This window comes from Anguilla anguilla, chromosome 5 (genome assembly GCF_013347855.1).
Source record: "Anguilla anguilla isolate fAngAng1 chromosome 5, fAngAng1.pri, whole genome shotgun sequence".
NCBI lineage: Eukaryota > Metazoa > Chordata > Actinopteri > Anguilliformes > Anguillidae > Anguilla > Anguilla anguilla.
In genome coordinates this window covers 46,043,717-46,069,218 of record NC_049205.1, presented here as the reverse complement: position 1 = coordinate 46,069,218, position 25,502 = coordinate 46,043,717, and the positions used below count along the sequence as shown (strand labels likewise).

The 25,502-nt window shown below is 42.3% G+C and overlaps 1 protein-coding gene across 6 annotated transcripts in view; it reads right to left on the bottom strand.

Moving 5' to 3' along the window:
• LOC118227865 (unconventional myosin-Va-like) overlaps window positions 1-25,502 on the bottom strand; it is a 41,690-nt gene extending 16,188 nt beyond the window's left edge. For 2 of the 6 annotated variants that reach the window (XM_035418839.1, XM_035418841.1), the window contains exons 1-27: window positions 25,221-25,502; window positions 21,143-21,253; window positions 19,602-19,773; window positions 19,326-19,470; window positions 18,585-18,741; window positions 15,677-15,820; window positions 14,401-14,482; window positions 12,906-13,013; window positions 12,477-12,583; window positions 12,096-12,361; window positions 11,700-11,781; window positions 10,787-10,927; window positions 10,497-10,622; window positions 9,767-9,850; window positions 7,527-7,532; window positions 6,692-6,835; window positions 6,480-6,577; window positions 5,992-6,078; window positions 5,497-5,605; window positions 4,777-4,988; window positions 4,317-4,473; window positions 3,182-3,421; window positions 2,463-2,711; window positions 1,916-2,009; window positions 1,442-1,590; window positions 1,216-1,329; window positions 128-265 (exon numbers count right to left, since the gene is read on the bottom strand). In XM_035418839.1, the coding sequence (XP_035274730.1) occupies window positions 128-265; window positions 1,216-1,329; window positions 1,442-1,590; window positions 1,916-2,009; window positions 2,463-2,711; window positions 3,182-3,421; window positions 4,317-4,473; window positions 4,777-4,988; window positions 5,497-5,605; window positions 5,992-6,078; window positions 6,480-6,577; window positions 6,692-6,835; window positions 7,527-7,532; window positions 9,767-9,850; window positions 10,497-10,622; window positions 10,787-10,927; window positions 11,700-11,781; window positions 12,096-12,361; window positions 12,477-12,583; window positions 12,906-13,013; window positions 14,401-14,482; window positions 15,677-15,820; window positions 18,585-18,741; window positions 19,326-19,470; window positions 19,602-19,773; window positions 21,143-21,253; window positions 25,221-25,265 (3,567 nt within the window). In that variant the 5' untranslated portion in view covers window positions 25,266-25,502. The remainder of the gene's footprint in view (window positions 1-127; window positions 266-1,215; window positions 1,330-1,441; window positions 1,591-1,915; window positions 2,010-2,462; window positions 2,712-3,181; window positions 3,422-4,316; window positions 4,474-4,776; window positions 4,989-5,496; window positions 5,606-5,991; window positions 6,079-6,479; window positions 6,578-6,691; window positions 6,836-7,526; window positions 7,533-9,766; window positions 9,851-10,496; window positions 10,623-10,786; window positions 10,928-11,699; window positions 11,782-12,095; window positions 12,362-12,476; window positions 12,584-12,905; window positions 13,014-14,400; window positions 14,483-15,676; window positions 15,821-18,584; window positions 18,742-19,325; window positions 19,471-19,601; window positions 19,774-21,142; window positions 21,254-25,220) is intronic. The other 4 variants (XM_035418840.1, XM_035418844.1, XM_035418842.1 and 1 more) reach the window with 3 other exon arrangements.

Here is a 25,502-nt window from a genome sequence, read left to right as displayed (position 1 = left end):
CTATCAGCTGTTAGCATGCTACCGTATGTGTTTGGTTGATGTTATTCTTGGTTTCTCTTCCTCTCCGAGCACAGGTAGAGAGAAGATAGCAGAGAAAATGAACACAGGAAATATAAAAGGCTTATACCCTGGCCCTAGCCTGCTGAAACTGTTCCTCTCTCAGATCCAGCTCCTTCACCAGAGACTGCTTCTCGTGCTCCAGCTCGGTCACCCTTTTCTGCAGCTTGAGGAAGAGGGACACATCCAAGGAGGCCTTGCTGACATCCTGAGAAGAGTCCAACAGTGCGTCAAATGAGTTAGGACATGGACTGGGAACAGCGACGGCGAAAGAGAATTGTGCCTGGGGGAGCTACGGGGGGCCTGGATTGTTTGTAGCAGGTGCTAATGAATTTTGACGCAACAAACAATAACAAGTAATAATACTACAGAAAAACTAGATTCAGTGATCCTGGGCTAATAGGCTACATAAATGACATGCACGTTACTAAATGTTTAGCGTTATACAATAACGCAAGCACAATTAATTCCGTGAATTTAGAATGAACAAATTAAATCCATACAAAAAGTTTACAACAACAAGCACGAACAATCAATCACAATCCAAATCATAGTCACCACAGAAAGGATCTGTGGATTTACAAAATACTGTAGCACTGGCTACAGTTGAATATGGTAATGCAGAGCCATCTTACATTACTGTGGAAACAGGAATACATAACTCCTGCTAGCTAACAGCTGCCTACCAGCTGTAGCTAGCCCGAGTCACACAGCACATGACAAAAGTAGCCTACTTTCAGCTCGCGACGCTAACTTACCATATTAATGCAGCTCGTTCAGACAGTGACAAGCTTCAGAAAGAAAACATCCACTCGCAAAACAAATCATAACTAATGTTACAGAATAAATTTCCTGTTTAGCTAACAGAGTTAGCTACAGGCTGCATTGTGGAGTCGCTGGAGTTAACAATCGTCTATCGCGTCGGGATAGCTGGCCTATAAATTTTCTTTATGTACTCCTACAAAACATAATCCATCCCTCTCCTCCCAAAACACTGAACTCACACACACACATAGGCTGCACATAATGCTGACGGTATGATCGACCTACGCAAACATTAGTAAGTCATGTTTTAACTGGAAGATGACCATACAGGGAGAGACATGTCTGTGCTGAGTGAGCAAAAGATGGGGGGACGACCAGGACCCTGTTCCTCACCTCTCCTCCATGGGAGCCTTCCTCAGACTCTGCCAACTCAGAGGTGTAGGTGTATTCTGATTCATTGCTGCTGTGGGTGGAGTCGGTCCTCCTGTGACCCGGCTTGGGGACGTTCTGGCAGAGCAAAGCCACAGCGCTTTAGCCAACTCATAGTAAAAGCCAAACCTCATGTTGGGTCTGTATGCCCACAGAAGATGCTATGTGAGAAAGGTCTACAGTATCTCACCAACGTGAGGTTCACCTCCTCCTTCAGGTCGTCGTAGCGCTCCTCCAGTCGCAAGTGCTCGCCCAGAAGGTTCTGGTAGCGCGAGCGCTCCTCGTTCAGATCGTTCTCCAACTGCCTTGTCTCTTCCTTCAGGGCTTTCTCCATTTTCTCTGTGAGTGTGTAGAGTGGACATGAAAGGGTAGGTAAATCACATTCATAGTATATTGAATTAGGAGAAACTTCATTTGTTTGCAGCTTCCACAAGTTGCTCACTTCACAGAAGCAGATTCTATTAAACAGCCCTTTTTCAAGTGAACAATAATGTACGTACTTTCACAGTCACAGTATGAAGAGTGCAGCTCAGCCATTTTCAGACGCATTAAATAAGTTTCTAAACAAGGATGCCAAATTGCAGCAACGTGACAAAGTAGTTTCAACATTAAGAACATTGTGAGCAAATGATGGCCATATGAGAGGCAGTGAGAGCATGATTACCAGTCATCTGCTGGCTCTGCTCCTTGATCAGCCGGTTCAGATCATCCTTCTCACTCTTCAGCAGGCTGTTCTGGTCCTTCAGCTCAGCCACCATCTGTCAGGAGAGGACAGGAGGATAACATTAAGTTTAGACTGCAGTACCATTCCCATACTCATTCAGCACCCAGAAAAGCAATGTTCCCCTGTCCTGGTCCTTGAGGTAAATGGTGCATACAGGTCTTCATTCAAATTAGTGATAACATAGTTATTCTTGATTTAGCTGGTAAGTTGTAAAGGGCATGTAAATGATTTGTCTGATAATTTTTCCTATTCTGGTCTATTTTTTTCTGTTACAACCATGACTTCTTAGATTAAGTACCTCTGTCCATGGGCTTAAAAGAGATCCAATGTCAAAAACCAGATTTACGCAGCACTGCAGTCACATCTAATTTATTAGAGGCAGTAGAAATTAAAGAATGCACTCCCAGGAGTAGCGCAGGATAGTACTGCAGTAGGGAAATATTTTATTGGAAATCTCAGTTCCCAGTTCATACAGAGAACTGCCCACCTGCTCCATTTTCTCGCGGTAAGTCTTCGCCTGGTCTTCGATCACCTTCTTCTCGCTCTGGGTGGTCTTCAGCTCCTTGTGGAGTAGCGCCAGCTCCGCCAGCAGGGAGGTGATTTGCTTGGCATTGCTCCGCGCCTCCTCCTCCACGCCTCGGAGGCGGGCTAGCTCGCCGCGCAGCTTCTCGCTCTCGGCAGTGTAAGAGCTCTCCAGCACGCTCAGTCGTTCGCTCACGACCTTGTTCTCTTTGTTCTGAAAGGGAGACCACTCAGCTTTACTTTCAATGAGACAAGCTCACAAAGGCCATACCTTGTCTTTGAAATCAAACCCTGTTAAAGGTAACCTCCACTGAAGAGAAACAAAATATCGGATTTGGTTCTTATTACAAAATTACTAACATTTTTGTTATTCACATTCTAAGAGGCTAAGACCTTTGGTTGCACACACAATGGAGCATTGTACTATGGGATTTCTGGCTCTCTAGCTCAAAAGCATACAAACATATTTTTAAAAGTATGCCATTTTGAAACAGTAAACAAATGAGATATTCTTTATTTACCATTCTCTGCATTTCAAGTTCACGTTTTACTAGGGGGAGTTCCCTTGCAATTAATGAGTGTATCCAATGGCAGAACTTGGAAAATGAAACTGAAAAAATACACCGTACCTGTGTGGTAGCTAGACAAGATCTTCATTGGCAGTGTCACTATGGGAACACGCACCTGCTCGTCGATCTTGCGCTGCAGCTGCATGATCTTGTTCTCCATGCCGATGTTGAGCTTCTTGAAGTGCTCCACGGAGCGCGCCTCGATCTTCAGCTTCTTCAGCTCGCGCCTGGCCCGCATGCGGCGGATGCAGCACTGCAGGTAGACGATGGCGGCCAGCGACCTCTTGTACCACTGCCTGGCGAGCCAACCCCTCACCCACTTCTGGATGATGACCGCCTTGTTCTCCCGTAGAAGCTGCACAGAGAAAGGATGAGAAGTCTGTGAGATCAGTGGACCTAGTCTCAGTGGGATCAGAGGACAATCACTTTCTCATTTCATAGTCAATAATTTTTATCATGGATAGTCTTACAGGCCACACTTGAGCTCACCTACTGACAACTCTGCGAGGAGCAACAGCAGCAAGGAATCTGAACCTGCAACATTTTGGATAACATACTGCTGCCATTTGCTAATCACTACACTACGCTGCTGAGACCACAACATACTGGTGTTACACGTCAGTAGGCCAACACCCTTTTGAAATTTAAAATGATTTCTTAGACTTCCAGAGATACATTATCTCCAGCCATAAGCTCATATGTTGGATGTCACATAAAAGGCACACATTAAGCAATTCATGTGGTTTGTACGTTAATTTTATACTAAGGTACAGCAAAGGGAAATGCAGAGTTTTTGTGTTCACTGGTTTTTCTGTTTGTCTGCCATAATATAATTAGCAGACAGCACATTGCCCTATGTGATCATTGAGTATTTCAGGAAAAAATCTGCTTTCCACAGTTAAAGTTGTGATGCTGTCACCCAGATCTCACTTTCTTTCAGAAAGTATGCAAAAGTGGTGCAAAGGATCTCAGATTGTCACAGACTGTGCAGACCCAGATACTCAACTGCATATTATCAACAGTGCTTTCTTTCATTTTGACACATTTTATGAATATTCATGCAGACCAAGTATAATACTGAGGCATAATTATGAACACTTTCATGAATATTCATAAACTGTGGTATAGCACCAGAAGCTCTCATTTACACAATGGAACCTCCTGCAGTTAGGAGCGATCTAGCATGGAATGAACACAAGAACTGACTATCTGTTTAGCCTACAGAATCTGCGGTGTGATGTGCGTCCTACCCTCTGGTACAGCTGCCTGGCCTGGTAGGCCCGCAGGATGCATTGGATGTTGAGTGCAGCGGTCTGTAGGCGCTTGTAGCGCTCCCTCGCCACGTACATGCGCTGGTACTTCTGAATGACGATGGACGCGTTCGTCCTGCGAAGGAACTTGGCGAGGCTAATCAAAGGAGGAGGAAGGGACAAACAGACATGTAAAAATGTGGGTTAAAATACAGCATCGCTGTCGGTAGTTGTTCATAAAGCTTAATTTCCAGTCCCAGAACGAATCTGAATGAAGATGAAGTAGCTGTGATTGGACCCTGAATGAAGAGGAAGCATCTGTGATTGGACCCTGAATGAAGAGGAAGCAGCTGTGATTGGACCCTGAATGAAGAGGAAGCAGCTGTGATTGGATCTTGTGCGACACTGAAGCTGTCGTGACTGGACCCAAACAAAGGCTACGGTCTCTCTCTGCTCTCACCATCGTGCCTGGTACCCCCGCACGCGTCTCTGTATGGTGATAGCAGCGTCCCTCATGCGCAGGTACTTCTTGCGCTCCAGCCAGCAGCGGATGGTCTTCTGGATGCGGATGCAGGCAGCCCGCAGCTTGTCAGCTCGCAGCTTCTCCAGGTAGGCCACCTGGCCGGCACGGAAGAAGATCTTCGTCTTCCCAAACTGGTACTTGTCTTTATCCTACAAGTCGAGTGCAATGACAGGAAAGAACAAATTCTGTGTTACTGTATGCACATTAACACTCAAATAAACCTTATACTGGGCTGGTTAAAAGATGAATTAGTCGTCATAGGCACACAATGACAGCAGATGCCTCAGAGGTCTTCAGTGGTCTTCAATGACCAAGCAGCTGCCCTGCATTTCACCATATCTCAGAGTCCTCAACAAAGAGGCCCGTATAACATTACAGAGTTTACATTTTTTTTGCAAATGTTTGAGTTCGCTATATAGCTGCAAACCTTTTAAAATAACTAAGGCCTTAAACAGACTAATAAATTAACAAGCTAGGACTTGACCTCTGCTACTAGAGTACATCCTTAATCATTGCAGCACTGGGCTAAGTCTTTCAAGTCGCTCGTACTATATGCATTGTTTGAGGGAATTCCTCACGTTAGCAACTGTGCTATTGGTAGCATAAGGCCTGCAGGTGTGGCTGCCTTCTATGAGAACAATGCCCACATCCTCCTACCTCTATTAGTTTCTCCAGGACATTCCTGCAGGTCAGCTTCCTGTCAGTCTGCACATCCTTCTGCTTCATCAAAACCCGGTACCGACTGAAGAACTCCTGATAGGTCCACCTGACATCAAGGCAACAGAGGACTGTCAAACCAAAGCGCTGCTTTTGTTCACACTTGACCTGACCATGTACCGTGCTGGCTACAGTGTCACTTCAGCGAAGGGCAGTGACAGTACATAGTGGGGCAGGGATGTATGATAGTTTCAGAGGCTGGACAGATCTGCATAGCATGTAAAGCCTGAAAACATGCACCAGTTAGAGGAGATACTGAACTCTCACTAACAGTCACACTTTAAGCCCCTGGCCTGTCATTTTAAGGAGCCAATGCTGTGGTAAGTCATGGAACCCTTGCCAACCTTTGACATTGTGAGGTATAAGCTCAATCTTTACCTGGAAGGGAAGTATGCGAAAGAGTGTGGGGGAGGTCAGGGTTTGGAGATGGTGTACCTGGATGGGAAGCCAGCAGCTGATATCCGAATGGTCTCCAGAACACCACACGCTCTGAGCTGCTGCACAGCCCTTTTGGGGTCAAACCTGGAGAATACAAAAGTTCCCTGCATTACGAATCAAAGTTTGACCGAGACCAACCAACCAACTCTTCTTTAAAAGGTAAATCGATTCCAGATGCATGCTTCAGTTACTCTGGAAATGGCACTCTGAGGGAGACATTTCTAACACTGAACGCATCAAAAAGGACCACAGCACACTGTACCTCGCATGCAAAAACATTCTTGGGAGGGTACAGGCAGCCCACTATTGTGGTTGAGAACAAACTTCTGAGTTCACACTCCAGGAAATTAAGTATGGTCAGAGGCAGCAGACCCCATTTCTAATATTTCACAGTTATTTGTATTGGTAAAAACAGTGTTATTGTGCCCATTTGGTGTGGACACATGCTAACTGTAATACTCTGTGGCTGAGGGTAATGAACTCACGTGAAAGGAAATTTGAGGTCATTTGGCTTGATGCAACGCACATAGTGGGGAGTGGTGGCGTTGAGGGTCTCCATCAACAGCTGCAGAGAGTTACGGAACTAGGAGACAAGAAATATGATTATTTCAAACAATCAAAAACATAATATGAGCTTTGCAAGAACAAGACTGCCAACTGAATTACTGTAAAAGATTCTGACACTGGTCGATCTCACCTGTAGCCCCACAGTCTTCTTGTGATCTTTAGAAGACTTGGTCGGCTCTGGCTTGACGCTCAGCTTGGTACGGCCTCCAGAGGGCGCTGCTGTGGGGCAGGTGGCGTTCTCTTCATCTTGGAACAGCTCCACCAGGAGATTAAACTATCCCAGCAAGGAGGGCATAACACAGGAAACAATTAATCAACAGTATCACATGTTCATGTCTTTCAATAGCTCAACCAGTTGTTGGTGTCATAACATGCATATTGTTGATACCAACCACTGCTTTTTTTTTTTTTTTTTTTTTACACCTGTATAATTGTGTACTGGACCATCGTAAGATCATCATTCATCGATGATGGACTGGTTCTGGGTTTGGGCCCACTGATTTACAGTAAGAGATATAGCAGCCAACACACACTGTATTCACAGTGGTGAAGTTTTTCCATGTACCATAACTCATTTTAAATGGTTAAGTGCAAAATAAGCTTTTAAGTGGATAACTGCATGATCGTCTAAAATAGTGTCAATGTCCCTCAAAAGGTCCTAATTTTTGCAGTAAATGGGGCCTTACCCAAATTACACAGGGCTTTATATAGGATGTTGTTTCTGTGTATAATGGCATTTTTAGCAGCATGCTTTTGCAACACAGCACAAAATTCAGAGGGAATGTTTACCCTCCACTCCCACCTCCCCATTTCAGCAGTTTCCAAATGCTCTCACCCTGCCTGTAACAGCTCTGAAACCATGGTGATGCAAACAAACAAGGCCATTCCCCCAGTGCGAGTTAGACAGGGTTAGAGGGAAAACAGCAAGTCAGAAATGACAGCTTTACAGCAATGCTCTGCTTTACCTTCCTCTGCACAGGGGTAGTCATGATGGGGACACACAACGAGTGGAAAAATGAACAAACAAACAACAGGCACAAGTGATTAAGAAGTAACCCAAAAAAGGAATGCACGGTCTACATTATTTATATACTGTATATATATATATATATATAATAAATTATACATGTTGCCTTTATATATACACTTTACTAGGAATAAGAGTAAATGGAAGCATCCAGGCTACCTTGGATGATTACCAACATCCTTTGCCAACACTGAAGGATAGCGTGGATATATTAGGAATCATTACTGGAATTAAACAGCTTATTTTGTCAGCAGTTAACACATTTCTGATTGAATTACAAGCATATGGAAGAGTATTTGCGTACTCAATGCTGTACTATAGCAATTGAACATGCTGTAAATGCAAGTACCAAATATAACATATCTCACAAGGCAGCCAAATTTGTCGATGCCAGGTAGCTGGAATAGTTTCCATATAGCACAGTGCAATGGAACAAAATAAAAACAAGGAGAAATGTAGGTGTACATATAGCATGCATATGGATACAATGAAGGACCTTCTGCTTTCACACTTCATTGTCTGAAATTAATCATTAATTCACTAATGTTGGTAAAATAACATTTCTGTCACATTTATTAAATTGAAAAGGTTAAAGATGTTATTGGTTCTTTCGACATTTTGAAATCCTTACCACAATCAGTTACTGCCTCAGTATTTCACATTCCTTTCTCTAAAAAAAGATTCAATACTGAAAATCCAGGAAAGCTTTTTATTATGTTTCAGCTATGAATAGATTCAATTTCCTTTCACTCAAGAAAATATTCAACTCAATTGCAACAGCGTCTGATGGCAATTCACAATAGAAATGAAGTACCACTGCAGTCATCCTTGAAGAAACACAGCAATGCTGTTCCTCTAAAATAGCCATTTCAAAGGCGTCACAAGGAGTAGAAGAAACACTAGATTCCATGGTGGACCTTAGCAGGTATTATCATTGTGGCATCAAAATAAATAGAAAAGCAGGGGTTTCATCCACAGACTGCAAAAATAAATGAGCGCTAATCTTAAAAACATGTCTGTTTATTGATGCTCACATATAAATAGACAAGGAACACAAATAACAGCAACATCTATGAGAGATTATTTTGGTCCTATGGGCTGGCAGCGACTTCTGTCACGCTATTTGAAAAACACTCCAGCAAGTGGCTGCTGGCCTTTCATTAATTCATCCTCGCGTAATCATATGCCAGGATCAAAGATTGGATTTAAAAGCTTAGCCCTTTTCCTATAGGAATTATAAAACCCTAACACATGCCGTACATCGAAAATCCTGTAACTGCAAACAGAGAAAACACAAGGGCAATCTTCTATCACAGCAATTTCAGTACTAAAATCATTTCTATTTTCAGCACATTTCAAATATGTGATGCCAATTGATTTGGATCAGCGCTGACCTCTGGTTGCTTTTGTAATCCACATATGTGAAGTCACGGAGCTTTACTTCAAAGACAGATCAGTACTCATTCACAACCACAAATAGTGTCAACATAAATAATTAAATTGGTTTTGTACATTATACCAGATTGACTGCTCAGTGTGAAAACATATATTTGAGTTTATGCATATATCAGAGGTTTGAACTTCAAAATCAGTAGTTCCTCAATTCATTTTCATAAAATGCATTAAATTGAAATGTTTTGGAGTCAACAGAAGTACAGCAGATGGAACATAATTTAACCACCTGGTCAAACTATAATAATATCTAAGAAAAAATATAACTATGAATAAACACGAAAACTATATTCATTAAAAGCACTATACTGTAACCAGATTCTAAATATTTTACATATCTGGAGATTGGTCATAGTGCCTGCTTTCCAACTGGCAGATTAATAATCACAAAATGACCAGCAGGTGGCGGTGTTGCCATTGACCTTTACAGCACTGCAACCAATTTTTGAGGTCATGCATCTTAAAACAACAGGGTTCAGCCAAATCCGCACTTTCTTTTCATGTCTCTGAACAACTCTTGTCCAGTGTAAATAACAATCATCATTAGAAAAAGGGGTACTTAAATGAACAAATATCTTCTAACCAAAAAGGAACAGACATTCTATAGAGTGTGTTTCCAATGCAGACTGATAAAACAGTAATATACCTCCAGGAGGTAATAAAGGAATATGGAAGCAAGTCTAAGGATAGAGTTGCAGGCTGGGAAGGTGAACAAGAAGGACAAACCTTGCTAGCCTTTAGCACATTGATCTGTTCTTCGTTGACAGTGTCTTTATTTTTCTCCAGGAATCCCTCACACTTATACTCCACCTGTGGACAGAAGAACACATTGTAGAAGTGGAGGAGGTCAGACTGACAGTCCTTAGTGAAAGTGAATATACTATTATGACTGCAGACAGCAGTCGTGAATTCACTAATTGATATAACACAAGTCCCTTGTTCACACATCCAAAAATATGCTGACATTTAACAGCTATGTATATTCAATACAAGTGAAAGATAGCCGATTTTACATTTGTGATGGGTACACAGTTGGAATACTGGGGGGAAATGAATGAACTCAGTGTTCTGAGAGCAAAGAGTGGAGGGGGACACAGCGACTGCAGGAATCTAAAGGAAATTATGGCTTCAATGTGTGGGAAGGTCCCTTGTGCCTTGATCAGAAGGAACTCTGAAAGCCCTTTGCTTTTGTATGTCGCACAGACAGTAACTCGACACTGAGGCTAAAATGGGCCCAAGTGGCACGTGGTAGGCCAACTTTTCATATCACTACCATACCCAAATGAATCACATAACACACCGGACACTGACAGTTTACTTCTTTATGGTCACGTAAGAAAAAGGCATCAAAAACTTTCAAAACCGAATACGCTTCTCACAGGATATCTGACTAACACTCTGGGCTTTTTCTACAGTGCAAGGAAAACAGAATGCTGAGACTGAGGAACACGTCTACCTTGTCTGCAAAGTGCCGGATGATGAAAGCTTTATTGGACATGCGGGGCTTTTCAAAAAGCGCACACGTCTTCAAGTGTGTGTTGTACAGCTTCTGAGCCCATGTGTCGTCAGTTCCCTTGGGCATCTGGAGGAGAATGGGAGAGGTCAAAAGGTCAATGGGGTGAGGGAAGAGGTCCAACAGCAAGCATGCCTGACCACCCGTCAATCACACTGGCGCGACGATAGAGCTGAGTTGGATCCAGAGCCACAGTGCGTGTACATTTTGATTATAAAATAAAGGGGTCCAACCTTGCACTCCTCGTCCAGAAGGGCCAGCACCCCCATTTTGGCCTCGATGAGGTTGATGCAGGGCTGATTGTCGTAGAAGTCGATGAGGGTCCACGGGATCTGCTCCTTCATGTACTCCTCCTGCTCCAGTTTGAAGACATGCTGCAGAGAGAAAAGGGGAGCAGGCAGATATTTCATGAGCATCCGTCTCAGACCTGATCACCAGAATACCTGTGGACGTGCAGTAATATTCACAAATTGCACTGGATACAGCCAACCCACCTTAAAAAAAATCCCAGTTCAGTATAATTTATATTTAAAATTTGATGATTCATTCCCATTATCTTCTAATACAATATCATTCACATGACTAACCAATAGCCAAGAAACCAAGCTCAGGGGAGGGTATTGAAGAAAAATTACAGCAGTAGTTTCGGGGCATAAAGCAGTACATGCAGTTGTTACTGCTCTGATTCACTGTAATTTAATCAAGGACGAGATTAATTTTATCATTGCGATCTGACAAAATCAGTAACAAATATAAATGTGTTAAGAACAGTCAGCACATCAAACACAAAGGAGAAGCCAGACAGAGGTTGGATTCAAATCAAAGTCTGAGACAAACCATCTGTCGAATAATTCTAGAAATATCTTACATCGTGTTGGCAGCAGTATCGCCCGCACCACAAATTCAGAAATAATGCATAATGGAAAATCTGAACATCTGTCTCACATACTGACAATGGCAGAAAATGGCTGCTCTATGCGAAAGCCTCACAGTAACACCAAGGCTTGAAGACGGTTTTAATAATGACCAAACCCTTTGATGAACACAGGAGAGCTGAGATGACAGCCAGCACTTCAAAGATGACTGATTAACTGGGAGGTTGATGGGTGTGTTTCAAAAAGCTCACAGGGAGAAAACAACACTCACCATGTTGAACTGCTGCTGGAGTTTCTCATTGGCGTAATTTATACAAAATTGTTCAAAGCTGTTGATATCAAATGTTTCAAACCTGTAAAGAAAACGGTGAAAAAATACAAAAAAATTGAAAGTAATGTACAGTAGGATTTAAGTAAGCACCATTACATGGCCAGACTGCTAAAGTACCCATACATGCAAGACCAATCAAAGCTTTATTCTGTGACTTCCTCAATAGACAACACCCACTTATAGATTTAAGTATGTAAGAATGAAAATTTGTATTTGTCAGATCGGTATTTATATCAGGGAAACTATTCCCCCAATCTAGTTAATAAGATCCTACTACGCAGACAAACAGGTTTTTTACTCAAACACATTTTTGCCTTTCCAACTGAGGGAACGCACCCATAAATGTCCAGAACCCCAATGAAGGAGTTCTGCTTGACCGCAGACTGCAGGGCCTTGTTCACGTGGGCGACGATCCAGTTGAAGAGCTTGGCGTATATGTGCTTGGCAAGGGCATCCCGGCTGTTGATGGCCTGAAGTTTGGGGACGGGCTTGATGTAGGTCTCCGTAGCGGTCTTCAGCTTCTTGTGGCACAGCCAGTGGGACATGTCCTGATACGTGATGCCCATGAGCTCACAGAACACAGTCAGGTTTCTGTTATTAGGCTGAAATGAGAGAATGTTGGGAGTGCGTCACAGGCTGTGCTCAGACTGAAATCGGCAGGAGGATCATGCCCGTGAGATGCTCTGGCACATCATGTTCCAATGTGCCCGTACCCACCTCTATCGTGCTGCTGTCTGCATCTCGATCTTTCACCACTACATTGCCCAGATGGAGGATGGAAGCCAATATCTTGAAGATACCTGTCTGATGGGATTCATTAATTCCTGAAACAAAAAGGAAAGACACTGAAGTCAAAGAACAAGCCCAATTTGTCTGAATTAAAATTAAATGACTGATTTCCAACACAATCTTCACAATGGACACATTGAAATTATAGTCAATGAAGTTTCTTCTTACGACAGCTCACAATATGCCATTCCTAACTTGACTGGTCTTCAATTTTTAAATCTGCTGGCACTCTTAAGGAATAGACCTAACTACAAAATAAACGTATATTTTAAACTAACAATATTAATTTCCACAATGGAGTAATATCAGTACACACTCAATACAATACTTTTGTTTTATATATTCAGGGATCCTTACCTAACAAAGAAAAAGCATGTCTTGCAGTGGACAATTCACGGGCATCATCTAATCCATCAATGACAGGGCTTCCACTTTGGTTAGTGAAGTGGAAATCATCTGCTTTACCTGGTGAAGAACAGCGACAGTATCAAGCATTGTTTACTAATGGCAGGTATCACCGAGTCAAACAAAAGAGATTTCAAGGCCAATTAGGTTAAATGACCATGTTCATTTCAGTTCACCTTTAAAATAATGAGATTCTGAACATAATAATCAAATGTTTTTGAGTTGGTAACAACCAATTTTTAAAGTAATTCAAATTAATCCCTAAAAGCTCCTTTCCGTAATTTTTCCGTTTTGATAAATTTAGCGACATCTGTGGTCGCTGGGGATCACAACAGTTTGTTTTCATACTCCAAATTCCAGAGATCCATTGGAAATTAAGCTACATGCCACTTTGTTCAGGGGGTAAGCCTGGAGATTGTCAGCAATGTCGTCCGACACACCAATATTGAGCAACATATCAAACCTAATTTTAAATACATGGTGTGTGTTGCTGGTGTGTTGCTAGCTGTCGTACTGGGGAAATGGTATTTTCATCACGGATTTTGATGCACCTGAGCCTGACTCACTGTGCACCAAAGTGGGAGGACATTTTCTGCTGGGGGTGTGACAGTCAATTTTGAGAAGCGGACTACAATTTTGGTGCAGCTCATTGCAATTTTCCAGTCCATCTGGTGCGTGATTTGCGACCTTGCCACCCGCCTGCTCAGACCAGGTCTACGGTGTAAATCGGACATCGGGGTCGGGGCTTTTCCATGCAATGCATGCATGGCCACAGCCTAATGTAATGTAATGTTTTCAAAAGCCAATCAATGGTTTTGCGGATCCATGATACATTCATTCTGTCTACAAAAAAGATGGGCAGGTCTTAGATACATTAGATATATGAGATTGAGATTTTCTCAATGAACTGCCGAGTAACTTTACCCAGCTGCCCAGAACCAGAAGCCCATCTGTGCCAAAGCACCCCTAATATCAGAGTGTCGGCCAGCAGAACTGAGAAGCAGTGTGGCAGATCAGCGTGATGGTGTCAGCAGAGTGGGCAGGTGTCTCCTCCGTAGGAGGGCGCAGATAAACCCATTCACCCTCCTGCTCTCTGGAGACGCACCTGCCACCCTCATAGATGCTCCTTCAGATAACCCATGTCTACAGCCTGCCCACTCAAAAATCTATTCGCCACTGCATTTTGTCCTACTTCATGTTATTTCATTAATATTTTAATTGAATGCTGGAATAAAATATACCAAACTTCACTGTCTATTTTGTGGTTTGGAAAAACAACTGACTACCCTCAACATTACATACCTAACAACTGAAATTAAGGAGCTTGGGGCAAATACTGCACTGAGATAATAAAAGTAATCAAGTTTTTAGCAGAATAAAACAACTAAAGGCAGTTGCTGCAAGTGACGCCTCCTCCTCATTTTGGCTTCCAATGAAAAACACCTACCTAACTTAAGATCTCGAAATTCAGGTAAATGGGATGAGGCACACAGCTGGTAGAAGATATGGTAGTTCCTCTCCTCATCTGCCTGCAAATGAGGATAGACGAAAGGAATTCATACAATAAATGGCAACACTACTAACATTCAGTACAAATGTATAGCACTGTTGGAATTCAAAATGCTCAACACTTCAGATCACAGAAATATAGCCCAATTAATTTCTTCCCACACTCTGGGACGTAATAACAATGAATGATCAATGAATTGAAAATGATCAATGAGTGAAACTACAACTATGCAATTGATACAGCTATCCAGATCATGCATGTAACACGCACACCCATCTATGTAAATTCGGCAAAAGTTCTATATACTCTTTGTATAAATGTTAATGGGTAACCACAGGCCCATGGGCCCATTTAGCATACTGGACTGAGTACCAGTCCATCCAAATGCCCCATCACAACAGTAACAGGTGATCACAGCAGGAGATGACTCAGCTCTAAACCAAGGACTATGTCACAGTCCATTTCTTTCACAATTGTAGTATATTTTGGGCTGACACAGCTGCCCTTTATTCGACTTCCCCCAGGGACACAGACCCACAGACAGTAACCACTCAGATATAGGGGAGTATACTGCCTACTGCTGCCAGCCTGCAGTGGTCTTGCAGCTGGTGACGAGAACATGGCTGAAAGGAGCAGTCAGCGACCTGCCCGGGCTCCTTGGGGCCACCTGGCACTGTCTCAACACAGCTGTGCGCTTGGGTTGGGCACTGAGTGACAGGGGAACTAGGGTACAATCATGCAACACACACACACACACACACAAACACACGCTTCTTCACACTGTAAGTCCTATCCACTTTTCTGCCCGAACAACACTGACTGACACCTGGAAATGCATCTGCGCATAAAAACGTGAATGATTCAGCCACATAGCATGGGATAATAAACACAGATTCTGTTCTTCTACTTCCTGAGACATGGGGGAATCATTCAAGCAGCCAACATTATATCAATATTTCTAGACATTTAAGAATATGCCAACCACAATCAAAATAAACTTTTTAAAAATTATTTTCCTAAAAAATAAAAAGGTTAATTATCTATTAAAAATACAGTATTATCATCACATTCGCACATCCCTTTTTATGCTGCTACACTGGTTCTTTTGGTCGTCAACAGAACTGATCAACAGGGTGCCACCTATAGTGAGTCGCAGGCTAGCAGTGCATATATTCTGACAGAAGTGTGGACAATGCCAGGCTGGGTCACTCACCTGAAAGACCACTCTTGATTTCTCCAGGAGGTAGGTCCTCATGTTGGCCCCAATGATGTGGTACCGCTTGTCAAAACCGATCTCGATGTACTTCCCAAATCGACTGCTGTTGTCATTCCGGGTGGTTTTAGCATTTCCAATAGCCTGAAGATCAAATATATAAATAAAGATAAAATGAGAATGAGGAATCATATTTCCTAAATTAAACACAATTATTCACTGCAATTAGTGAGTGGTTTTCATAGTTTGATTAAATGTTTTCTTCATTAAAAAGCTTGTTTATAACCTTGTGTTTGCCAGTGTTAACTAATGGCATTGATATTAAGACTAAAAAAATGTATGAAAATTAATACCATGGATTTTAGATATTAAAAAAAAAACTTGTCCAGGGATTCGTTACAAAATACTTGCTTTTTTCCCCCAGAAAGCTAAAAATGTATTTCAAGCTCACATTTGAATATTGGGCTCATTAATTATTACTAAAACAAGTTAAGTAAATGAGTCGTATAACAGCCCCAGGTGCTCTTTAACAGACTATGGGACTGAAGGCCATAATTTCCCCCAGGCCAAGCATGTCCTCCCAATCTCCATAGGAGTAGCATCGCTAGAACTGTGCTTCGGTTTAATATATATTGTATTATAATAATAATATATCTATATTTATAAATATTTTTATATATTTGTTTGTTCTGTCGTCATTTTATTGTGCTCTTTTACACTGCACATTTTACTTGCTATAAATAGCTTTGACCAAGAAGTGGAATGTAAGCGAAATGGATTGTTATTTATTGTAGGCAGCAGACTGTTTGGCCTCTCCAAGGAGCCCTGGCTTGGAGGACTTGTTACAGGTCTTTCAGAGCCATGGGTATTCAGGCTCCGGTCTGCAGGGGACTGGGGGAGCTGATGCCTGTGGGAAGAAAGCGGCCGGGCAGGGAACAAAGCGCTAGCTCAACCAATACGGCATAAGCCAGGTCTCTGCAGAGATGCTCACAGAGGGAGCGGGGGAAAGTGCTTTAAGCTCAGTATCACTGACAGCAGGGTGGAATTAGGCTTCTATAAATAGTCTGCGGGTAATGCTTACACGGGCGGCAGACTGACATCAACAAAATGCCTATTTGTGTTCAGTTTGTCCACTGCCTAATTCAGAAAAAAAAAGAAGAAACAATTCCACCAAAAGAGGTTAGCGCATTTATAAAGGAAGGGGCATCCAAGACATTACAGGGGGAAGGCATCAATCAGGAAACCACTTTCAGCTTTCACTGCGGAAGGCACACATAAAGTCGCCAGGCCACCTCCTTAGAGACATTCAATCTCTAAGGATAGTAGGAACCTCTATGCTATTCCTGTCAAGCACATGTGCAAGCCCAGACAGAGCCTCTTCCAGTAGACGGAGAACCTTACATTTTCAGCTAGGAACTACTCCCCTTACAGGGAGCACATGGAATAAATCCTGGCAGCAGAACCCGATGACAAGGCCACGCAGCCGGAGCATTTGTACGTGTTAACCTGAGAGGCCGGAGGCTCCAGAGCCTCGACCAGGGGACAGAATCCCCAGTCATCCCAGAAGCCCCCAGCTGGGCCGGTCACCACAGCTGACAGCGGAATACGCGAAGGTGACGGACGCATTTACGTCAGCCAGCTGTCGCCGAGGAGACATTAAACAGGCGACATGCAGAGGAAATGAACTCATCCTCAGCAGTGGGGGAGATCTCTTCAGCACAGCTCACGCACAGTGAGGCTTTTCAGCAATGCACCGGAGTATGCAAATCACCCCATATATAACCGCTACGTTGCGTGGAGTGGCACGAACAGCTGACGTAATCTAGCGAGTGGGATACAGCCCCGCCACACAGAAACCAGCTCCACAGCACACGGCCTGCACTGGTGCTATTTGTGCACTGCAGTTAGACACCATAAAAAAAAACAAACAAAAAAAACCCACAAACAGGGAGAAGCTGATTCCTATCATTTCCACATTATTTCCGGCTGCCAGTTCAGCACAGGGGGAGGAGGCTGATGCAATTACCCTGACAAGGGCAGAGGAGCCAGCCATATGGGCACTGGGGAGAGCATTTCCACTCCCTGCCTCGCCCTTCCCACAAGGCCCTGCTGCAGACGCAGACAAGCAGAGCTCACGCACGCAGCCACACACACAGACGCACTGGGCATGTGCTGACTCACTAGAGCTCATTTCCACCCACATATCCAGCTAATGCAAAGCACGGGAAGAAGAAGGCAAGAGCTTTACTAGTCACTTCCACCAAGATCACCATCTACTTCATCAACCTTGCTAGATTACCCCATCATCTCTCTGGCTCTAATCTTGTACCTTTGAACAAAGACCACAGCAATAAAACCAATTAATTTGTCATGTATTACTTTGCAGTGAGCTGCAGGCTGCATTGATTGGTTCAGATAGTTACCTTTGAGCAAATCAAACATAAGTAACACTTCATATACATGTGAAAATTTGCAGCAGGAAATTACGTTTTACACCTGCTAACTAGGTGTACCTTTCTTTGGTAAAATGTAACCAACAATATGGATTGAACAAAGAAACCACTAAACACTAAAACAGAAGGTTTGAAATAAAAACATGCTATGACACTATTATAGCACATAAACACTCAAATAAATCAATTAAGCACCCATGTGAGAACTCTTTGTTAACACTACTTATTAAAGTAGCATATATACTGTACTTCTGCAGAAAAATGGTAAAGGATATTTTTAAACGATTACATGCACCTTAACATGCTGGTGAACCTTAACATGCTGGTAACACCATCTAAACACAGAACATACATGACACCCTGAAACCCAGATTTAATGCAGTTGTGATGCAGCACTGTCAGACAGGTTAGCATTCAGGACAGCAATACAGAGGAGTGCACCAGGCCTCCCTCACCTCCATGATAGGGTTGGAGGCCAGCACTTTCTGCTCCACGTTGGCCTCGGTGGTGGAACCGCTGACCGTGGCGAAGTAGCGCATGGTGTACTTGGCCGAGACGGTCTTCCCAGCGCCAGACTCCCCGCTCACGATGATGGACTGGTTCCTCTCATCTCTGGGAGACAGGCACAACAGATCAGCTGGAGGTCCCCATTCATTCATTGGCTTTTGCCTCTACAGAACTTTCATGTGCAGACAAAACTACGTACTACAAAACTTCATACACCCTGGAATGAATAATAACATGACTATGTATAAATCCCAGTCAAACGTTTTTGTACTTCCAGCTAACTTACTACAGAAAGCTCTGCATGTTCTCATTGGACTTATCGGACATGAAATTGAAAAACGGCATTGGGAAAAATGTCAATTAAGACCTGAGACTGAATTTTAGTAGTCAGTGTATGACCCACAATGCCCTGTGAGAAGGCAAGCATGGCACTACCATGGCACTCACTGCTTTGGCAACTAGCTCATACAGGCCTCCAGTTGCTAAAGGAGGTGATACCATTTCCTCACTACAAAAATAATGACACCCACATCTTCTTCAGATCAGTCACGATGTGCTGACAGCATGATAACCAACAGTTCTTACTTTGAGGTCCATCAGCAGTGTGAACTAAAGAAACTGAATAATAAAAGCATGAACATAATTTGATAGAATCACATGTTGTGAGAGGGTACAGATAGTTAACAGACCTGGCCATTTGCTTGTAGGCCTCCTCAGCCACTGCAAATATATGGGGGTCCATGTCCCCCATGTTCTGTCCACTGTAGGCATTGATGATGTCACTCCCATAGATGGGCAGATTCTCATAAGGGTTTATAGCCACCAAAACGATGCCTGGAAGTAGTTAGGGGAATTAAATAATTGACCTTGTAAAGGTCATTTGGATTCCACACTATGATAGCATGTTTCTTTTACATACAAAGACAGTCTTGAAAAGGTATATGTGTAACTCGCAAAACATTTACCACAGTAGGTGTAGATGAGCTTTGAGTCAATGAAGCGAACTCTGAGGTTGTGCAGGACGGCAGGCTCGTGGAGGTAACTGAGAGCCGTGAGGTCATTCTCTCCCACCAGGATGTCAGGGTTCCGCAGGGGAGGCAGGTTCTTGGTTGTGGGATCTAATTTGTGGTCAACTTTCTAGAAAAAAATTATATAAACAATGCTCAGTTTCTGCACACTTAGCAATATAAGAAAAACAACTGTAATATACCGTAGTTCCTCCTTTTATAATGTGCCTTAGGAAACAAGCTGCCTTCCCTGCTGACCAATCAAAGAAGTTAGATCTGACAACTTGTCACCCTGAGAGCCTCTTGTCAGCTTGCACTGTCTGAGTGTGTGTCAAGTCTTTTTCAAAGCAGGACAAATCTATGAAACCAGACATTTTCATTTGGGCTGGCTGTAAGGTTAAAGCAAAAGGTAAGTCAATCCAGCAGGTGATGAAAATGTCAGGAAAAATGCAACGAAATGAAACTTCATGAAACGGTAACTGATTCTGAAAAGAGATATCACAGACACAGCTGAAATGTACCCTGTGGCAATAGTTGCAGCATCCATATATATTACTCTTTATAACGCTCCTTCATACACCCTTAGACTTCCTTTCATTTGAGGAACATTTGATTTATGGCCACTCAAGGTAGGAACAAAGCAAGCTCACCCAAGACTGTGTGAGTGTGTGTGTGTGTGTGTGTATGTCTGCATTCCTCTCTGATAAAGCAGTGAGGGTAGGCACACGTCTACCCTCACTGGCACGGCAGGATTGTTACACTTACACCTGTACATGTTTTGCTTTCAGTATGATCCAGAATTTGCTGCCGTTTACAGGAAAGGGCCAAATGATAGCCGACTGCACCTGCAGAGTACCCTGAACGAGCAGTACTAAAACAGAACAACCTGCATGGCATCACAGCTTGTTTCTTTTTCAGATATCTCCTCTCCCAGTGTCCAGGGCTGTCTGAGTATGTGATCTAATCTTAAGTAAAATGCACTATAAGGGGAAAAAGTATGTTTCTTTTGTGATGAAGGAAAAGTATCTGAACAGCAGAAGTACAGAAACAACATGAAACCAGTCACGTTGGGGCCTCGGATACCTTATAACACCTTCATCAAAATTGCACTTCCCTGTGGTACAGCTAACATTGCATCCCTTGACTTTCTTGTTTTATGGGAAACCTAATGCGACAATACAGATTCAGGAGGCCTAATTAGTTTCAATAATGTAAAATTGTTTATGGCACATCTCTAAATATTTTCAATCCACTTATCTTTTCAATTCACCACTCACTGATCTGTTGGCAATTCCCCAGCCTCCTACAGACAAGCTAAAAGCTGACAGTGAAGCTGTGGAGGAGGAATGAATGTAACAACAAAATTTACACATAAGCAAACACACAGCAAACTACTGGACACTGTTCCAACTGCAACCTTCAAACGCGCAACTGAGGACACTGAGATTTGCAACACAAATCCATGACAATGGACCATACTGGCTCTCCCATTCCATTACCTTGCCATCGTCCAGCTGCAGGTGAATCAAGCTGTCCCCCTGTTTGTAGTCCTTGGTAAGCTCTGCTGATTTCCACACCTCCTCTACATCTGGGATCCACACCCGGGCATACTGCAGGAACACACAGGTCACAGGTCATCGACACTAGGGGGAAGTACACTAATACTTCTTTAGAAAATTCAGCAATACATACTTCATTACCCTCAGCAGAGTTGCTTTGCAATCTACTTGTTTTTTTTCTGAGTTCATTAGCTCATTGCTCCCACAGCAGTGTCGTGGAATGCTTCGTTCACCCTTTTAATGATTTCCCCACTTGATATATTAGTTTCCTTGCCATTTTGACAGATTATAGCATCCTAATCAGATTCTTTAAGAAATGAAAATATTAAAATAGAAATTCCATGAAAGCTAGAGACAGCACCACTCACAATACAAATTGATGTCAAAGATTACCCATCTGCAGAAAATACAGTAATCCAAATACTGAACCCAAATTATAAAGACTCTGTACATGAAGTCAAAACACCTAACCTCCACCGTGATGTATGAAGGTATGCTGTATCAGTGGTCAGATACAATTTTGAGAACCAATTCAATGATTTCTTAAAGAAGCATTAGAATTTACACTGAAAGTGTGTAAGGATAATGCCTCATAACAGATTTGCAAAACTACTACAACATTTTTTTTTACAGACAGCTGACTTCATGAAGCAGTATAAAGGTCACATATTTTAACAAAATATTCCTTGAGCATATCGGTTTAATCATTTGAAAAGCTGCATCACTGCTAAATCTGTCCACTAGTGAGACTAACACGACTCAGTGACAGCAAGACAGAACATCAAGAGAGATGTTGTTTTGCAGTGCATGTCTCATAGTGATGTCTTAGTTTCATCAGCTGTGAAACCCTTATGAAAGGGCCCAACCCTTTGTGCAGATGTGTCAACTACTAAAAGAGGAAGCATTACATAAAAACAACACAAAGACATGTAATGCATCACACCCAAAAAGCATCACTTGCCCACTGCTGTTAGAAATTTTTGCGTAAATTAATAAAATTGCCTCTGTGGATTGCACTGGTTTAAACTCAGATCAAAAGCCACTCTATTACATTTAGGCTGTTTAATTGTCCCATAAATATGTGAGGCAAAACTTAGCCTACATTTTACATTTAGGCTAGAGGACATGGTAGCACCAGCAGCCGTAGGGAGGTTATGAAAGTGGGGCTGGAGAGAGTGCCGGCATCTGTAAACAGTTTGAGGCCAGCAGAAGACTATGGAATTAACCTGCAAGGCTAACAGCTTTCACTTCAAGTCAGGTTTCGTTTTAATTTGCTGACATATTATTCCCACCCTTACAATGAGGAAGGAAAGTCACATAGGCCATTTGTTGTCAGTGTATAGCTATATTTAGTGTGTATTCAATGTAATCACATTCAGCATTGTCCTTGAATTTCAGTAATGGATTTAAGCAAGTACACTATTTTTGTTCATTACACAATCTGTTTTTCTGTGACTGCGGACTGCAGTTATGTAAGAAATGTACGAGGGAAAAAAGCTCAGCTGAAGCTAAAATCCAGTAAAATCTGATGCTCAAAGTCTGGAACAAAGCACACTTCCAAGCCCAAGTGTTCACAGCATTCTGTAGACAACAAAAGAATGACTCACTATATAGGTCTACACTCTACTTCTATAACATAATTCAAATTAAACTGACATGTAAAATGAATGCAGTTACATTTTTGGTGATTCTAAATGGCATTTCACATATATTAGCAAGGTGTTCTGTTCCAGAATACATATAGTATTTTCCATGACAAATCCCCTTCTAGACCCTGCAATCCCAAGAGAGGCAAAGCCTTGACATGCTACAGCAGTAGAGAGGATACAGAGTCATACTTAACATGTTAGTAGTCCCGTGGGCATCCTAAAGCCTGTAAAAATGTCAATGCCTACACACAATTTTGCTTGACCCCTTTCAGTGCCTGCTACTGCTTATTTGCATCCACTGGAAATAACTTTTTTTCTAACAGCCAAAATTAGAACCTTTTAGAGAACTGTGGCTGTCTGCTTCTGTTCATATGGTTACACCACCTTGAAACGTTTGACATTTGGAACTCCAAAACTGCAATAAATCATAGTAATTCAGTGAAAATCTGGGTGGCACACCATAAAAGAGAGAATAAATACTTGAATGTAATGTATATTAATATTTATTATTTTTTTGTAGAAAATGATGTATTTAGCCAAAATTAACCATTGAAAAAACAATCACTATTATCCCAACTGAAATCAACCCTGATCAACCACATAACTGCTTTCAAGACACCTTTCAAATGTAGCTACCCAGGGCTTCATGTTACCATACTACATGAAATACCCAATGAAAGCCACATTGGCAAGAGTTAGTTGAAGCAGGCAGTTTAATATATAAATGATTGAAGAAAATAACAAGCACGTAACCGTCCAGACCCACGGCGCAACTCACTTCCGCAGACACATTTTAGCTGGCACCACCTGCGCATGCGTCTCACAAAACGTCCCTCAAAGGTCGTCCATGAGTGAGTTAGTGAGTGACCACAATTTGGCGTGCTTATCCCACTCCGTGGGAAAAAGAAATCATTTGAATAAACGAATTAAGGTGGTGACAGCTCATGCTACGTAGCAATCCGTTTGAGGGGTGCACAGCAAGCAACAGGGCCGATCCGCTGAAGGATTTTCTTAATTAATTAGGTCCTAATTAGCGCAATCATATCTTGATCTGACCTATCCCAAATCTGGTACGCGGACTGAAGTAAAAAGAGCTTTTACTTAGCGCAGTTATCCAGCTAATTCAGTAATCATGCTTCGTGAAGTACCCCCAGAACCGGAGTTGTGCACCCCTGCCCTACAAGAACCCGTGGCTTTTCACCAGCATAAGTGTGCAGTGGATTGTGACATTGTTTGAATTGTTTTCATGCTGATTACGATTGCGACATACGGCAACAATACTTTAGATTGAGCGTGATACAGATATTCCATTCTAAGTGCCGTCTAAACTTGCACGGTGTTTTAAGCCGCCCTGAAAAACGAACGTATTCTGATAACAGAACAGTAGCAACCCATTTCAGTGCGGTTTATAAGCTTTGGAAGAATGGAGTTTGGAAAAAAAAAAAAATCAAAACAAACGTCATCAGCGCGGTGACGTCGGAGCCAGCCTCAGCAGCATTTCACAGCGGTGCTTGCAATAATCCCTTCAATGAAATATACATTCCATTTGGACAATAGTCTGTCTGATATGTGTAGGCTATACAATAAGACAGTTATCTCAAAACGAAGCCCCGCTGGTACAAAGTTAAAGTCAAGCGTACAATTCTGTTTTCTTTTCTTTAACATGAAATGTTAAAAATGAGTCATGAAATATTCGACATTTAGCATTCCGAGGTGTATAAAGCGAGCCGGCTAACAGTGGATAAACGTTATTTCTTAATGCAAAAACTACGTTGTTGCTACACATGTAAAAAGAGATTTCATAATTGCTGGTAACATTATTTTATGCGCGTGCAAACGAAATGACAGGGTTATTTTCAGCGTCTCGCAGACGTCTTGCCATCTTGCTAGCTATAACAGCTAATAACCGAACACGACAGTAGCCTATGCAGCATTAACGCTAACATTGAAGAAGGTCCGTGTCCGGGTTCTGTGCGCCAGTTCTTGCTCGAGTGCAGTTCTCGCCTTGGCTTTAACAACAGAAAATTAAGTAATCCCACTGCTGAGTACACGTAAAGCATTGACACGTATTCATATACAAATCCCGTTCGCTACCTACAAATTAACTGGGTAACGGTACTAAACGTGATAGCAAGTATGACAGCTTTTCGTTTCAAGAAAACCAAAAAAGCCCTCCATTCATTCTCAGCTATTGTTAAATAAGGCACATTTTCTCCATCGTGGGTGACAGGTTCACACTGATTGCAATAAGAAAGATGTATTTGCTCAAATCCTAGACCAATTAAAGATAACAGAAAATGGTTACAGCACAGGGGTAAAATAACAATATGCCGCTACATGTAGCACGGGCACATCCAATCCTGTTTTACCTTTGTGTACAATTCAGACGCTGCCATGACGGTCGACCCAGCCATTCTCCAGTCTTGTTTTAGTAGGCAGGATACAGCATCAGAAATGCGTTACTTTCAACATAAGGTTTTCTCTGAATGAAAATGATCTTTTAAAAACGAAACGTGGAAATTTTCAAAATGAAGCAAGTATCGCCATAGTTTAAAATCACGCTATTTAAAGTCTCTGTGCATTCTGGGTATGATGGATGAAATGATTCAGTAAAATCCGTTGTTGCTATGGGTTTGTAATAAAACTAGTGC